A 16,852-nucleotide genomic window follows, 5' to 3' on the forward strand; every position below is an offset into this window, starting at 1 on the left:
TGATGTCATGCTTGTGATTTATCTGTCCTCCTTTTTGTCCTGTGTGTGTTTGTTTGTTTGTGTGTGTGTGTGTGTGTGTGTGTGTGTGTGGGTTTAATTTCTTTGGCGTTTTCTTTTATTTCATGACAATGTGATTTCTGATGCAATTTTTTTTTATTTTTTATTTTTTTTGCTTCTGTAGCTGTTGAGGCCAGATTGAGGCTTAGAGAGGTGTATGTGCGCATTGTGGGCAGATGATGAGTGGTTTTCATGGGTTCTATCTGCATTTTTGTGTGTGTACGCGCAGCGGGCAATGATGCGGTTCTCAGAACTGGAGCTGAAGGAGAAGGAGGGCGGCGGCGGCGGTGTGTGTGTGTCTGCCTCGGCAGCAGCAGCAGGACGGGAGCTGGCAGACGGCCAGCATAGAGAGCAAGTGCTGGAGCACTGCCAGCACATCACCAGGCAGGCAGAGAGGGAGGGTGAGTAACAGCACCACACACACACACATGCACGCACGCACATCAAGAGGAGACGCACAAACAATAGAAAAGGTGCGTGTGCACTCTCGCTCACGTGCACTTGCAGCAAATGCTGAGGCAAGTCTGGGGTCACTCTAAAAAAAGGCCCTCTGCACAAAAACACATTTGCACACACAAGCCAGGCAGGCCAATGAGCGCACAAGGGAGACGGGTGAGGGGGAGTTTTATTTTCAAGAAGCCTTTTGTGTTTATCTGCGCAGAGAGACGAGGGAGAGGGAGGGCAAGTAGAGAAGGAGGAGCAGAGATTGCGTGAGTGAAAGCAGGGGGAGAGTTAGTGGGTGAAAGCGGATGGGAGAGCGCAACGGAAAGAGGAGGCAAAGGGGGGGTAGTTACATTGGCTGGGAGCCCAGCTGTGTGTTGGAGCGAGGCCGCGGCTGACGTGTGAGCCTAATTATGGCGGAGAGAGGGAGTCGGGGAGAAGGGGGTGGGGGGGGGGGGGCAGTGTAGAGTCACGCTCTGTGTGAGAAGGGCGTGGTGCGGTCATGCTGTGGGGGTGGACAGAGTGAAGGGAGAGGAGGGATGGGAGTCGCGGTGAGCAAAGTGGACGCAGGATGTTTTCTTGCCTGTCTACGCTGGAAGTGCAAGCGGCTGCACTGAACCATCCGCCCGCTGGCTCAGCTCACATCAGATTAAAAAGTCTTTACCCCATCAAAGTTTTACTGCCTGTCTTTAAAGCAGAATAAAAGCTGCCTGGTGTTTAACTGGCATTCTCCCTCTGTCAACCCCCCGCCACCCCCCACCTCTTCTCGCTTTCTGTCTGTCTGGTTTGTGGCCCTTTCATCTTCCCTTTCCCACTTCTCTCGTTGCTCCACGCCACTCTGCTTTGCTCAGGTGTCCGACCAGCGTACACAAACAACAGAGTTCCAGTCCTCCAGAGGTGTGGGGGCCATAGGGAGCTTTTGTCCCCAGGTCACGGGACCCAAGATGAGGCCCACCAAGGAGGGCTGAAGGATGGAGCCAGGAAGAGAGAGTCTGAGGAAGGTCTTTGTGTGCCTCCCACTCTCACACTGTCAAAAGGGTTTCTGGAGGAGAAGGCCTGCCCCGGCTTTGGACCCGCTAGGAAACGCCCAGTCGTTCTCAAGGCAGAGCAGGAAGACACACAGGAAGGAGAGAGGGTGTCCCACCCAGAGAAGAGAGCCAAGCTTTCTACGGGTGAGAATTTCATAAACGTGCCTTGTCACCCACATTTCCACCCTGTGCTTTAAATCATCCTCTAACGCTTTTCATCTACTTCCCATGCATCTCTCGTGCCCTTTTATTTCCCTTCCGTGTGACGCCGAGTCCTCTCTCATCCCCTGTTCCTTCTTCAAATCTTAATATTCCTTTTGTTGCTCCCTCCTTCCCAATCAATCCCACGTTAAACCTGCTCCATCACAACGCTCGCGCTTCCTCTCCCTTCCCACTCTCTGTCCCGTTGTTTCGCTCTGTGTGGCAGCCAACTCTGAGGAGTGTTTAATCCTGCCTTTGAGCGGAGCGCGGGAGAGAAGCGAGGAAGAGGGACAGCCATTCTTTCTCCCTCTTCTTTCAACTCTGCCGTTCCACCACTGTGCTTACCCACCCTCTTCAAAGCTGCTCTTTTCTTCCACTTTCATCTCTTTTCTTTTTTCCCTCATCTGTTTGGGTTACTTTTTTTTTTTTTTTTTTTTTTTTTTTTTTTTTTTTTTTTTTTTTTTTGGCATGTGGAATCCGGCTTGCGCTCTTCAGCACTGGCAGATGAGTCAACTACCCATCCCCTGTGTATTTCTTCGGGGAGAATCCTCCCTCTAGTTTTTATTTCTCTGTTTCTCTACCCGATTCTTAACTTTTCTCCCCTTTTAGTCCTCAGTAGGCTTTCCCTTGCCTGTGAGTGTGTGTGTTAAATTGAAGGCTTAGATGAGGTTTTGCCATTCATATGCATTTAGACATTCAGGCTTTTGTTCTGTAGCTTTTATGTCCCTATTCACAGCACTTATGCATGTTGTAATTGGTGTCTTCTGGAAGACTGAAAAACATCTGTCGAAAATGTCAGTCACTTGGAAAAAAAACTGACATTTCTAAGGTGGTTTTGTCTTGAATTGCCTCTCATAAGTGGGGGTGAGTTATCTTCTTTCAAGCATTCAGGTTTTACATTTGTTTTCTGCAGATGAGCGCGAGCAGGCGAGTCCTGAGGAAGATGATGACGAGGAGGTGCGGAAGCTCAAGGTATGCATCGAGCTCAAGGGACTGCGACTCAGCAAGCCCGCAGCAGGTGCTGCTTCACCTGACGGGTCCCACGTCAAACAGGAAAGGCCATGGCCCCAGTCCCGGCTGGTGAACCCGGCCCAGAGCCAACGGGAACGCAAAAACAGGGCCGGAGAGCCCGAGGACAGAGCCACAGCGCATAGGAATGACATCAACAGGAAATGGGGCTGCGAGAAGCTTCTTAATGGTAAGAGTGAACCACCAGTCGTACAAACCACAGTTGTTTTTTCTTTTTTTCTTTTTTTCTGAGTCAGCTAGGGTAACGGAAATCTATCTTTGGCTCACGTTTCACTTTCTTCTTGAGCAGTCGGTCTGTTTAGGGGATTTCCCAAGAGCAGTAAGAGAAGTGTGGGCTGGAGGGAGGGGGGCAGAGGAAACAAGGTAGGGGACTCTTCCTTCCGCTAGGGGAAAGGATGGGGAGTTGGAAAAGGGTCACAGGGACCACAAAACTAAAAATCAAGCCACCACACCCTCCCTTGGGTTTGGGCTTTTCTTTTTCTTTTTTTTTTTGTGTACGTGTGTTGAAATGGTCTGCTGCAGGCGCTGTAAGGACGATGAAAGAGCAAATGAGGAAAGTGGCCGGTGGAGATACGCGTGGGCAGGTTTAGTGTGACTATGTGACAAGGATTTTCTTTTTGTCTCCCCCCCCTCAAGACCAATGTCAGGGATGGGGGATGCGGGCGGTGTATTATTTAAACTAGGGTTTTTCCATTTTTCATATGCCCAAGCAGAGGCCAAGGGTGGCTCTGATGAAGAGCAAAGAATAAAAGAGCGGGAGAGATGCTAAAGGAAGAGAACAAACATGGGAAGGTTCTGGCTTTATAATTGCTAAGAAAATTGTAAGCCTTGATTGGCCGCTGAGTCTTTTTTTTCTTATTTTTTTCCCGTCTTTCAGCTTTATAGATAACATCACCGTGGTAACTGCTGTGTTTCCCAACAGGTATAGCTGTTCCACTGCGTGTCAGGGCTGTGATCTTTTTATTTTTTCTCAAAATAACACCAATTTACTAATTGCACAAAGCAACATTCATTCGGCGGTTAAAAATGTCAGACTCTGCGGTGTTGTTCCTTCAGCTGGGATTACATGGAAAGCACTCGCACAATCTCTCTTTTTTAATTTTTTTTTTTAGTTATTTGTTTATTTGTGACAGGACTTTGCCTCTCTCTCGCTTTCAGTCCAGAGATAGTTTAATGGGTTTTAAAAAATATTATTTTAAAAGTTGTATTGAAACCAGACTGAAACAATGTTCCCGGATTACATGGAAAATAGCAAATGTGTTTCCGATAAGCTGTTAAACCGTATCTTGACATTGTGGTTTCAAGGGCAGGTTTTCTTTTTTTAAAAATTTGTTTTTTTCTTCTTTTTTTTTTTTTTTTTGAATGAATGAATGAATACGGATTATCGGCAGATTAAACCAAACGGTGCCACATCCGTTTGCAGATATTGCTCCCAGAAGGGTCCTTGCGGCAGTGAAAAAGTGCATGCGAGACACTATAGGGGTGTTTATCTGAGCCTGTGTGCGAGGGCGTTTTTTTTTTCCTTTTTAAATTTTTTTTTCTTTTTTTTTTTTTTTCCTTGGCCAGCAGGCGTGCTGTGCTCCCAGACAGCTCTGTGTGCTCATTAATAAACCAACACAGGGTGAGAGATGGCCTTGCAATACCTTCCTGTCCTCCCTTTCCACTGAGCTCTCACACTCTTCCTCTCCCTCTTTTCCTCTCCTCCCGCTCCAGGAGTGGCTGCTCCTACCCTTCCCCCCAGCCAGCTGAAGGACAGAGCGCATCCGCCGAACCCCTTCTCAGGTGACCGTGGCCTCAAAGAGCCCAGGAGGGGCCCTCCTTCCCCGGCCCCAGAGCCGTGCATTGGAGGAACCCCTCCTCTCAAGCCCCGTCGCCATAGTGACACGGACAAACCCAAGGGCAAGCGACCGTGCAAGACCAAACACACCAGCCAGAGGGAGCGAGAGCGGGAGAAGAGGAAAGAGGCCGCACCTAATAGCCCAGGCCAGCTCTCTGCGGCTGATCTGGGAGCAGCTGAGGATGACAAGGTGAGTGCTGATATGGTGTTTGGCCACGATACAGGCGTCTGGATGTTTGCAGCAACAGAGGCTGTTTCAGTATGCCTGTCGGCGCCTCTGATTATGCAGCTGGGAAAGGGAGGGAGGGACGGAGGAAGGAAGTATGTTTACAATGTTTAGAGGGCTGCTGGAGCTTTGACCTCCCCGTGCCCTTAGCGACTCCCTGCGGAGGCCCCGCGTGCGTGTTTGTCTCTGGCCTTAATTGTCGAACGTGTGTCATCTGTGCTATTTTGCGTGTGAGTGAGTGTCTACGTGTTGGCAAGCGCTCCCGACAACAAAACCCCGGAGCAATTATACATCACACTCGGTCCTGAGTGAGCGTGAGGAATGTGGCAGCCCTGGTGGAGCGCATGAAGTTCAAAAGCGGAGGGGAAAAGAAATGAGCACGAGGGAAAAATTGAGGGGAAAGAGGAGGGGGGGGGGGGGCTATTCTTTTTCCGCCTGCGCTGCTCTCCTCCCCTGCTCCTCCTCAGCCTGACAGCTGCTTCGACATGGAATTCCACTGAGAGGGCACACACTCTCACACAGGCAACTCCCTTTCTGGTGTGTTGCGCTCCGGAGGGCTCTTTTGGTTTAGCGGTTAAAGAAAAGTAGTGTGCCAGCCTGCTGTGTTTGGGGCGTAAACTCTTGCTGTGAAAGCTGAGTTTGTATTTATTTGTTTATTTTTCCTTTTTAGATGTACGTGTGGGGGAAAAAAAAAAAAAAAAAAATCATCTTTGCACGATTAGCATGATAAAGAGGTAATCTAGAAGTCATTCGAGATAATGAGTGAAAATAAAGCTTGGAAACTTTAAAAATGTGGTTGGTTTACTTTGAGACAAAAGGACGCATTTTCTGTTTTTTAAGCAAAGCCAAATGTCATTCTTAAGTCAGGTTTGTATGACTTCTGCTTGTGCAAATATGTGTAGTCTCATCCATGTGCCCTTGAGTGTTGCTGTCCCGTCTATGTGGCAGTGGCTCTTACACTTCTCTCCCTATCTCACTCTCTCCTCAGCTGACTGAGCAGCGCATCGCTCCGAGGAAGAGAGCCGCCTCTCCTAATCATTATCCCTGCTCTCCAGTCAAGCCCTGCTCCCCCACTGCGCTCTGTCCACCCACCCTGCAGCCCCAGGCGAACGGCAGAACTTTGCCAGAGGTGGTGGGACTGCACAGGACCCCCCCTGCCGAGCCCTCCGCTGTGCGTCCAATCCCACCGGAGGCCCGGCGTCTCATTGTGAACAAAAACGCCGGAGAGACTCTGCTGCAGAGAGCTGCACGGCTGGGCTACGAGGTAATAGGCTTCTCTTGAAGTCGTCCCCTCTCCTTATCTCTTGCTTTCTTCACATTTTACGCTCTTACACTTCGTCTCCTCCGGATCTTCGCTCTCGTTTCTTAAATTGAGCTCATTTTCTCCCCCGACTTTGTTCCTGCGTGTGACTCTGGCAGACGTTGCTCGGCTCTTTTAAGAATGCTTCAGATTCCTCTGTTGCATCTCTCCTGTTCTCCCTCTTTCTAGCTCCTTGTGTTTTTCTTTTTTTTTTCTTTTCATCATTTCTCTCTATCTCACCCTTACTCATGATTTCGTCTTTGCACGCTCCATCTTCTTTCTCTTACTCTCTTTCTCTCTCTCAGGTTTCCACTCTCTCCCTCCCCCCCTTTCCTCTCGGCGCTCTCTTTCTCTTCCTCTCTTTGTGACTCAGATTGTCGTTGGCACCCCCAACCACCTCCTCCTCACCCTCCTCACATGTGCACTCGCTCAAACACACACACACACACCACGCTCTCTGCCTCCCCTCCTCTTGCTTCGCAACGCTCTCACATCTCATTAATTTTCCGTGAGGCGAAGTGTGACACACACGCAGGCGCACATGAGCGTGCGCAGGCTGCATGAGGGATCACTGGGATCATTACACGGAGACTGATGCTCGCCGCCTCTCTCCGGCATCAGGAGTTTATTTTCCGTCTTTGTGCTTAGCTGCCGATCTTTCGCTCCTAATCCAGATACTCTCATTCTCTGCACACACACGCACAAAAGAGGAAGCGTTTGTGTGTATTCTGCTGAATCGCTCAAACCCCCGTTGCTCTGAAAGCTTTTAATTAAAGTTGGGTGGCCCGCTGTCTTGTTCTCCCGTGCGTTTCTGTTCGCATGCCTAAATGTTTCTCCCTCGATGTTGACAGGTTTTACAAACTGATTTATTGATCTTAGTAGTTTTAATACCTCTTGAGCTGTGGATGTTGCGGTGTCCACTCTGTCCCCCTTTATGCTGCTGTCGTCGTGTGTGTGTGTGCATGAACGGCAGATCCTTCACCTCGGCGTGGCGTTTGTTGTTTATCCTTAAGTTGCTTTACTATTGTGCGTGTTTGTTGGACACTTATGATGACGAGGGGGAGTGTGTGTCAGTGATTGTGTCTGAGGCTGAATGGGAGAGAGCAAGAGTGTGAATGAGAGGTAAGCACTGGGAGTATAATCGCGTTCTAATGGCCCTCTAATGTGCCGTGGTGACTGTGGTTAGCAGTGGCGGCGGCTGTTTTTCTCCCTGGCTTTCACACACACACACACACACACACACACACACACACACGGGGTGCAGCGCAGCAGCAGGGTTCAGTCAGCCGTGCTCGAGAGTAGCTGGCTCGTCTCTCTGATTTATGCGTCTCTCTCGAACGTTTTTTTCCCCTCCCTCCCTCCTTTTTTTTTTTTTTTTTTTTTCATCCCCCTTCACATTTTTTCCCTTCCTGCGCTCCTCGTGTGGAGAGACAAAGAGGGAGGAGGGAGGAGAAAACCTGAGACTACACAAACAAGGCGCTGACCGCTGCGCAAACAACACCGCCATCTCCCCCCCCACCCCCTCGCTCCCTCCCACCCTTTCTTTCTTTCCCTCTCCCTCTCTCAGGAAGCTCGTCTCTCACTGCCTGTGTGTGATAAGCCTGGGGCAGGCCCCTGGGGCTCCCAAGTGCACACACTCACACACGCATACATGCACACAAGGATGTGCACAGAGAGACACACCAGTTTATGTATACTGCCGCACACACACACACACACACACACAAACATGCACACAAGCCTGTAGCTGCTCAGAGCGCTTGTCTCACGCTGGTGTTTTAGCGCCGCAAGCTCTGGGCTTATCACACACAGGCAGAGAGATACGAGGGCCTGTGAGACGGAGGCACACACACAGCTCACATGCTGATTATGAGCGTGCAAGGAAATATGCACAGAAAAACACCCGCTCTGACCCAGTGAGCACATGCACAAGCATCCCTGACGTGTTCTTCTCCATATGCTGCACAGAGAGACGACACGCCGCACTCGCTCGCTGCTGTCGCACACCCACACAGACCCGCGCACACGCGTTCAGAAGCACCTCGCGCTTTCACTCGGACGCGCACAAAGTACGACTTCACGCCACCAAAGAGAAAGGCCGGTTCTTTGCACACGCACGGGTATCCCTTCCTGTTAAACCTGCGCACGCAGGACGCAGAATCACCTCATGCGTGTAATCTAGCACACACGCACCGTTCTGTGCCGTTCCCGATGCCCGGCCGGCACTGTGCATATTTCATGTTCATTTAGGTTTGCAATCCGTGCCTCTGCACATGAAAGCCCACTCTCTCTGTCTTTCTTCCTCCCTCACTCCCCTTTTATTCTCCCGCTCTCGCTCGTCTGCCTTGCTCCTCGAACATTTGAAATGGTAATGAGGAGAGATTCTGCGGATGTCTTCATCCCTCTCATGCCGGTGCTCGGGGGCCCCTCAGCTCTGCCCATTGAAAGCTCAGATAAAGGTGCAGTCTGTCATTTATTCTCCTGTCGCGAAACACTTCTGATTTTTATTATTTTTTTTTTTTTCCTCTCAAATCAGAGTGGGATCCAAGAGAAGACTGAAACTACGTTTCATTTAAGTGTCCCGTTGGATCGGCATCTATGATAGCAAAAACTTTCAGGGAAATCACTGCCAGTAGATTTGATTGGTTAATGCACACCACCTTTAAAGATAAACTGACTGATGGCAAAAGTCTTGAACGACGGGCTCTAATCTACAAAACAGAGGGGATCATCACACGAGCAACATCAGCCTGTCCAATTTCATACTTCATGCTTTCCTTGGCTTGAGTCTACACCTCACCTCCAGAGGAATGAATGGTCTATAGCCCGGTGAGAAGGACCAGTACCAGTTCATTCCCTCGACTACCTTCAAATTGATGTTAAGTTGGCTCTTAAGCTAATTAGCCTCAGTTCATATCTATCTGGGCTCAGTGTAGATCCTTCCTTGAATACCAGCTCTCAAAGTGCTGTCCAAAATTAGGGATTCAATTATTGCACACACTCCAACTGCAAATGAGCGAGGGTTATAAACCGCTTTGTGTAGCCTGCTCAGAGTACAGAATATTTAAAGAGGTTTCAGCAACATGTTCATCATTAAGAGTACGAGACTACGTGGAAATGCTTTGTTGTTGTTTTTTTGGTACCAGGCTGTAAATATAATAATTTCTGCCATAAAGTTTTTTGTTTTTTTTTACCATGGCATTGTATGGGTTTTGACTAACTTTTGGAGGCTCAAGTGGCCAATCAAAGAACTGGTTTTGGTGTTTGCTTCCTTTCTTTAACCATATTATGATTACCTGGTAGCTTAAATGGGTACCTAACAAGCATGACAGCAGCCAGCAGACTTGCAAGCTCCACAAATGGCCACAAGACCAAGCTTTCATCGGCCCGCATTTTCAAGGGATCGCCGTCATCTTTGCTTTGCCCCTTTGGTGCTCCAACATACCACCAGAACTGTCAATGACTGACATTAAACCTCTTGAATGATTAGATTTGTATGTGGGTGATGAGTGTTAATATGCATAGCAAGTTGCTGTTTGATAATGATGGCATTTTTGGTGAACGATTACACATAAAACAGGTTATTTTTTTATTTTTTTTTATTATTATTATTTTGTTTATTTTTAAAAAAAAATTATTATTATTCTTTTTTTTCAGTCAGGTTGATAGCATTTGAATGCGTCTGTGGTAGATTATTTAATTAACTCTGTGAAAGGAAGGCTCTTGCACACCACCAAGGCATACACTCCGTTATCCACGCATTTAACTTGTCTGAGCACGCACCAACTTTCCTGTGAATTTAATCACGCAGGCAAAGCCAGTCGTGCATCGACTGCACGTGTGATATGCATTCATATATACATGCACACATCCTCTGCATGCGAGGACTCGGGAGGCTGTGCTGCAAGGGGTTAAATGTCTGAGTGATGCATTGATTGCAGAGGAGCGCAGGGAAGCATTCTAGAGAGGGAGATTAGAGGACGGAGGGAAAGAGCAAAAGAGAGGAGGGGGAGGGTTGTCTCATTTTACTGCGGAGGAGTGTGTGTGTGCGTCTCTGGCGGAAAGCCGGGGCTCTCGTGCTAAGCTCCTCGCTCTCTCCCAGCGATATTAAACACAGCTCCGGAGGTTTAGCGCTGTGCCTCCTCCACAGCCACACGCACACATAAGCTCTACAAAAATACACATGTGGAGACACACGCACACACTTTGGCAAACTGCATATCAACACTCCCTGCCCGTCAGTCTCTCTAACACTTGCTCTCTGTCACACACACACACACACGCACACACACACACACACACACACACACACACACACACACACACACACACGCACACACACACACATGCACGCACGCACAAAGTGAGTGGAATCCCCCAGAGGGGAGCTTCGGCACAGCGCTCCTGAATCTCTCTCCAGCAGGCAAACAGAGTGTTGGCAGCGAGAGGAAAAACCAGCATATTCCAACCCCCCACACACATTTCTCTTCTTCTTTTGCGCTTTCATTTCCTCGCACTTGCTCACTATTTCGTCTCGATCCCGATTTCCGCTTCTCCCTCTTTCTCCCTTCCTCGCTATCGCGCCGTCTTCCCCAGCTCCAGTCGTTCTCAGTATCACTCCTATCGCTACCCCCCCCCCCCCCCCCCCCAGATTCACACTGCCACCCACACACCCCGCCCTTTCATCTCTTGTTATTATCAGCTGTGGCCCAAAGGACGGCCCCAGCAGATTTCATCCACAGATTCATTTATCTGTCATCTGTTGGGGTGTTTGCCTCTCGTCTCTCCCGTTTCTCCGTCCTCTGCTCATCCCTCTGTCAGACTGTTTTTTTTCTCTCCATTGCCTGATTTATTTATTTTTTCTTTCTTTCCCCTCTCCATCCTCTCCACACTGAGAGAGAGAGAGAGAGAGAGAGGGAGTGAGAACGAGATAAACACTTGGACTAGATGGGAGACCAGAATTAGCATAGAAATGGAAGTTGGGAGTCGTTTCCCTGGTTCAGATGAGCAGCTCTCCTCTCCTGAGTACAAAACTGTTTGCAGGACAGCAGTAGGAATGCGTCTGGATGAGTCACACTTTCGTATACATATATAAATGCATGATAAATGATACAAAAATTTGGGATTTTGTTTGTGTCCTGAAGGGTTCCCTTAGTCCCATATTAAACTGTATATCCACAAACGCCCACAGTGTCGAAACACGCCGTCTAACTTGGACAAACGCTGTATAGATGCACTGCCAGGCAGCTTTCTCCCTCTCTCTCTGTTTAATAGCAGCAGACGCTCCTCCAGTCTAATAAAAAAAACTCTGACTACTTAGTGCTGGACAGGCAACTGTCACCGCCTTAGACCAGAGAAAATGCTTCCAGCTCTTGAGCGCCTCTATCAAATCTCTTTGTTCCGCTTCCATTATGCTGTGTTCAGAGCCCAGCCATTGTAACTGGCTGCCACGGTGGCGTCCAGTCCCAGCCATGGCACAGAGACACACACACACACACACACACACACACACACACACACACACACACACACACACGTACACGTACGTGTACGCGTGCGAGCACAGTCTGGCAGGCAACATACAGTTGAGTCACTCTTGGTCTCCTCAATGTGTTTGGCGCCAGCTCTAGTATTATGGAGCATTTGTGAAGGCCGGTGCATGTTTGTCCGGCACAGGAACACACTCAGTTCCTCATTTCCCTAATTTTTCTCCCACAGGAACTGTAAAGGGAAGGACTATTTGCATTTGCGTCTGCTCCATGTGACTTGTGTGTTTGGTCTTACAGCACTTGGTTCGTCATCAGACATTTAAAAAAAAAAAAAAAACAGTCCTGCACGCTAAACCCTGCTCTCCCTCTGTGTTTGCCCTTTTCTTTATCTGCTTCAGGAGGTGGTGCTGTACTGTCTGGAGAACAGAGTCTGTGAGGTGAATCACAGAGACTACGCTGGCTACTGTGCTCTTCACGAGGCGTGCGCCCGTGGCTGGCTCAGCATTGTCCAACACCTGCTGGATTATGGGGCTGACATCAACTGCAGCGCACAGGATGGCACCAGGTAAACAAGCATTCATACGCACACATAAACCGCAAGCTGGCATAGCCTCCCTCCTTTGCACAATGCAAACACGATGCCATTTATTTATTTATTTTTCTCCGTCCGATAAGGCAAGCCAAAGTCGTCGATGCTGTGACCCGTTGTGAGCTTGCTCATAACGGTATTTCTAGGATTTAGCGTATGCTATTGCACCCGGACGAGTGATTTGCAGATTGGCTTCAGCTTTAAAAGGGAGCTGCTTTTGCTTCCCATGCAACACGCTTATTCTCATCAGAGATTTGGTTCTATATTTTTCGAGACCCCTTTAAACCTGTGCTCTTTTGTGTGTCCAGGCCGATCCACGATGCCGTGGAGAACGACCACCTGGATGTGGTGAGAGTCCTGCTGTCTTATGGCGCCGACCCCACTCTGGCCACGTATTCTGGCCGTGGCCTCCTGAAAATGACCCACAGCGACAGCATGGAGCGGTTCCTCTCCGGTAAAGCTGATTTCCAACATTGCAATTAACTCTGTGTATGATTTTCAGTGGAAAACTTTGGCTTATTTTTTGTTTTTTTAAAGGTTTATAGGTAGTAATACATTAGAATGATAAATGGACTGCACGCCATGCACGTGTAGTTTTTTGGCCTGATTGTGTTAAGTCTGAAAAATGACTTACAAACAGCAAGCCCACAGAGAGTTGCACACCATGTGCTCATGAGCAAGTTTAACTTTTAATTCTGTAAATTGTAAAAAAAAAAAAAAAAATCCCCACACAAAATGAAATTCACATTCTGGAATCTACAAGCCAGAATATAATTATGGTTATTAATGCCTTCAACTGACCTAATGGCAGCAATTTTCCTCCAATGGATTGGGGAAAACCGACATTTATAAAAATGATCATAAACGGATCATAAAATGACAAATGCTAGAAAAGGAGGTAACAAGCCGATGAGGCACACCAGAGAGTAGACCTGAAGGTTAGGGCAGGGTAAACCGTTCAAAAGATTGGTCACCAACCCAGTTCCCAAAAGCCCCCGTCTTGGCTCATTCACTGTTTGCTGTTCTTTCAATGCTCTGACCTCTGTGCAGCATTCCTGGCACGAGTCCCGCTCTGTAAATCCTCATCCTCCGCCTCTGAGCAACAGCTCGACATGTCCATCTCTGTCGTCCCATCTCCCCTCCGGTGCCCTCCCACACTCCTCTTCCCCCTCCCTCGGCCACCTGTTAGATAGGGAGTCTCAGCCCGCCGGGGTGCGGGCTGCTGCTGCTGCTGCTTCTGAGCTCCTCTATCTGGTTACTAAGCAACGGCGACAGTGTTTGCTCAACGTACGTGCGGGAAAGGGGCTTCGCTTCTGCCGGAGAGTCTGCTTTCATATGCGAGCTCTTGTCGTTTCACGAGGCTGCCACGTTGGAGTCTGACATGGTCTGTGTTTGGAGCATGTGTGCTGCGAGAGCGCTTGTCTGGATGTTTGTAGTTGAGTTGAGTCAACACGAGTCTGTATACAGAAGGAGAGGGAAATGAAAGCCCTCACAGGCACACACTTCCTCTGTAGCCAGCTGCCTTATATTACCTGAGCACCTAACTATCGCGTGAGAGAAACCAGAGGCTCGCGCTGGGAGGAATGATCGTCGAACGAGGGTGAAAATGAACAGGTGGCAGAGGGAGGTTTACACGCAGACAACTGGAAAGATGGTGTTGAATTTTGAATGGAGCGTGGATGGATAGATCGATGTCGGGAGAGAGATGGAGCACCGGAGAAAATGAGCGAGCGCGAGCGATTGCTGCCCTCCCTCCACCTGGTCCCACTCATCTGGAGGCCATTAATCCCTCCAAACACACGCCAGACGCCCCACGCCTCAGCACTGGCACAAAGCCCAGCTCTCACTCTGCAAATGTGCGCGCGTGTGTGCGCGCGTGCTGAACTCACACTCCGCTCCGGCTGTGTGTGCTGATGCAGCTCTCTCTGCTTGTTTGTTCCCAGCTCGCTCTCACCCTGCGCATGTGTGTGCGTGTGTGTGTGTGTGTGTGTGTGTGTGTGCGCACACTCGGCGACTGTGTGTGGTTCTTGTTTGATTCCTGGCAGCCGTCTGTGGCCCGGCTCTAAACTGAGCCAGTTCAAACCCAGCGGAGACAGCCACTCTCCTCCCCCGCTGTACAGCCGCTGGCCTCTGACCATCGCCCCCCCACCCCCACCTTTTTCCTCCCCCTGAAACATTTGCTCTGTTTGTTTCTCTTTTCTCTCCTCTGACACTCCCCCTCCTCCTCTTCTCTCTTTTTTTTTTTGTTTTTTTTTACTGTGCTCTTTATCCATTTTTCTGCTGTAGTCTCCAAGGGCAATTGTATTTGCCTCGTTGCCTGTCCCCGGGGCTCTGGCTCTTGAATAACAGGCTTCGCTTCTCTCCTCTCTCCACAGATTATTTTGCTGACCTTCAGGGCCGCTCAGATGACGACCCAGGGCTTTATTGGGAATTCTATGGCAGCGCTGTGTGCGGTGAGTACTGATCAGCACTCTGTGTGTGTGTGTGTGTGTGTGTGTGTGTGTGTGTGTGTGTGTGTGTGTGTGTGTCCTGTAGTGCTTGCAAGATCTTTATTTTTAAATATCAGAGTCGGTACATCCCCTCTTTTAATCAAGGCAGATTTATGATGGTGACTCTTTTTTTCCGTGTCAGAGTCTAGCGAAGAGGGCGGCATTTATGACATCCTGGCAGACCCCCCAGGCCCAGACGACGAGGAAGAGGACGATAAAAGGGAGGTTTTTGAGTTTGAGTTCTCTGACCGACCCCTGCTGCCCTGCTACAACATCCAGGTGTCCCTCTCCCAGGGGTGAGCTTTGATCTCAGGAGCAGACCCTTTTTTTTTTTTTTTTTTTTTTTTTTTTTTTTTTTTTTTTGGTGAATTCTTTTAGCTTCAGCCTGTCTCATTTCTCGACACTTGTCCTTCTTTCAGACCACGAAACTGGCTGCTGCTGTCCGACGTGCTCCGGCGGCTGCGGATGTCTGCCCGCGGTTTCCGGCAAGCCTTCCCCCACATGGAGGTGGTGACGGTGGCGGAGGCGGAGTTCTACCGGCAAGCCTCTCTGTCGCAGCTCTTCTCTTGCCCCGAGGAGCTGGAAGGCTTCCACCCAGACAGCAAGGAGCTGCTGGACTTGGTGGAAGACAGCGCGGAGCTGGCCGCTCTGCTGGGCTCAACACTGGAGTGTCTGGACGACCGCTGGGACCACCCAGGGGACAAACTTAGAGACAAAATCAAGGCAGTTGGCAAGTTTGGCTCATCCTGACCCTTTGACCTGCTGAACTCTGACCTTGTTCTTTACCGACTAGAGTTTGCTTTAGAACCAACCAGAGGTTACGTTGACATGCCTTAGCCTGACCCTTAGTTCCTGCGCTTCGGCCCTTCTCTGGACCGGCGCTGGTGAACTGTACAGATGGACTGACCTTACCGGCTGACCGGGCTGCTGAAAACATTTCCCTCCGTTAACTGAGGATCAACACATTTATGACTCAAGAGACTTAATGATGGTCTTATTTTTATAAATTAATATATGTATAAATAAAAAAATATATATACGGTCTATATGATATCAAGAGAGGTTTTTTTTGGGTTTTTTTATGTTGCTTACGACTCCGCAAAGATTTTGTATGGCAACAGAGTGCGGTCGTGTTGTCAGCGATTTAGATGGAGTGTGTGAGCCCGCAGCACATTGTGCATGTGTGTAGCTGTACAGAATAGTACTGAGGCTGTGCTATTGAATGTGGTATTTGTGTTTATAGGAAGCACATGATGTTCCTTTTTTTTTTTTTCCTTTTTCTCTCTCTCTCTCTCTCTCCTCGCTCGCTTGAGCCTCAGGGGCTATTTTGTTGTATTTTTTTTTATTTTCAAGTTTTGCTTCCTGTTCAGTCTGTAATTTAACATGCAAAACTGCAATGTTTGTATAATAAAAAGTTTTAAGATGATGTTGATATTCACCCTGCGGCACAGAGCTTGTATATAACGAGGAGGCTTCTGCAGTAAAGTAATTTTTTGGTGTGTTAATTTTTGTTTTAACTTTGTAATTAAACTATCTCATAATTTGTATTTATATTTTACAAAAGAAGTTGCTTTAAAATAAATATACAAACTGCAAGATGAATAAAGTCTTCTGCTGCTTATTGTGTCGCAAAATTAATTCCAAGTCTGAGATTTCGAGTTTCGAAAGGGTGCCAAACCGGTTTAATTGACTAAATCATCCTGTATGTGAACGCGGTCCTGCATTGCCCTCTCTTGGAAAAAAATAGTATCGTAGGTGTCGTACTGCTGCATCCCCGAGAGAAGAAGCCGCCAACTCCAACTTCGCCTCTGAAAGGTTAGTGGTCCGCAGCGCCATCTTGTGTAGAAAACTGCAAATTACATTAAATGTTGCTCAAGTTCAAATTCCAACTTTTGCATGGATGTTGATGCAGTAATACACTGGAAGCCTGTTTGCGTGTGTCAAAGTTTGAGTAAATGCACTAGTTGATCAAGTTGTTGGCTAAAATAAGGGTGTTAATAATCTAATCTCATTGCCTCGTTTTATATTTTCTTCTTGCTATGAACGAAGAAAAGCATCAAGTGACTCATGTCGTCCGTAAACTGCTTTTTGGGATCCTCGTCTCTATAAGAGTTTGGTAGGGTGTATTAAATGTAAATTGATATAGACTTCGGGGATTTGCAAAAC

The 16,852-nt window shown here is 48.4% G+C and overlaps 1 protein-coding gene across 3 annotated transcripts in view; it reads left to right on the forward strand.

Annotated features, from left to right (window-relative positions):
- Positions 1-16,297, forward strand: part of bcor (BCL6 corepressor) — a 30,638-nt gene extending 14,341 nt beyond the window's left edge. For all 3 annotated transcript variants that reach the window (XM_075479289.1, XM_075479291.1, XM_075479290.1), the window contains 10 exons: positions 287-458; positions 1,350-1,670; positions 2,641-2,925; positions 4,470-4,783; positions 5,808-6,083; positions 12,007-12,173; positions 12,506-12,651; positions 14,573-14,650; positions 14,829-14,982; positions 15,106-16,297. In XM_075479289.1, coding sequence (XP_075335404.1) covers positions 287-458; positions 1,350-1,670; positions 2,641-2,925; positions 4,470-4,783; positions 5,808-6,083; positions 12,007-12,173; positions 12,506-12,651; positions 14,573-14,650; positions 14,829-14,982; positions 15,106-15,436 — 2,244 coding nt within the window. In that variant the 3' untranslated portion in view covers positions 15,437-16,297. The remainder of the gene's footprint in view (positions 1-286; positions 459-1,349; positions 1,671-2,640; positions 2,926-4,469; positions 4,784-5,807; positions 6,084-12,006; positions 12,174-12,505; positions 12,652-14,572; positions 14,651-14,828; positions 14,983-15,105) is intronic.
- The last annotated feature ends 555 nt before the right edge of the window (positions 16,298-16,852 follow it).

This window comes from Odontesthes bonariensis, chromosome 12 (genome assembly GCF_027942865.1).
Source record: "Odontesthes bonariensis isolate fOdoBon6 chromosome 12, fOdoBon6.hap1, whole genome shotgun sequence".
NCBI classification, from domain to species: Eukaryota; Metazoa; Chordata; class Actinopteri; order Atheriniformes; family Atherinopsidae; genus Odontesthes; species Odontesthes bonariensis.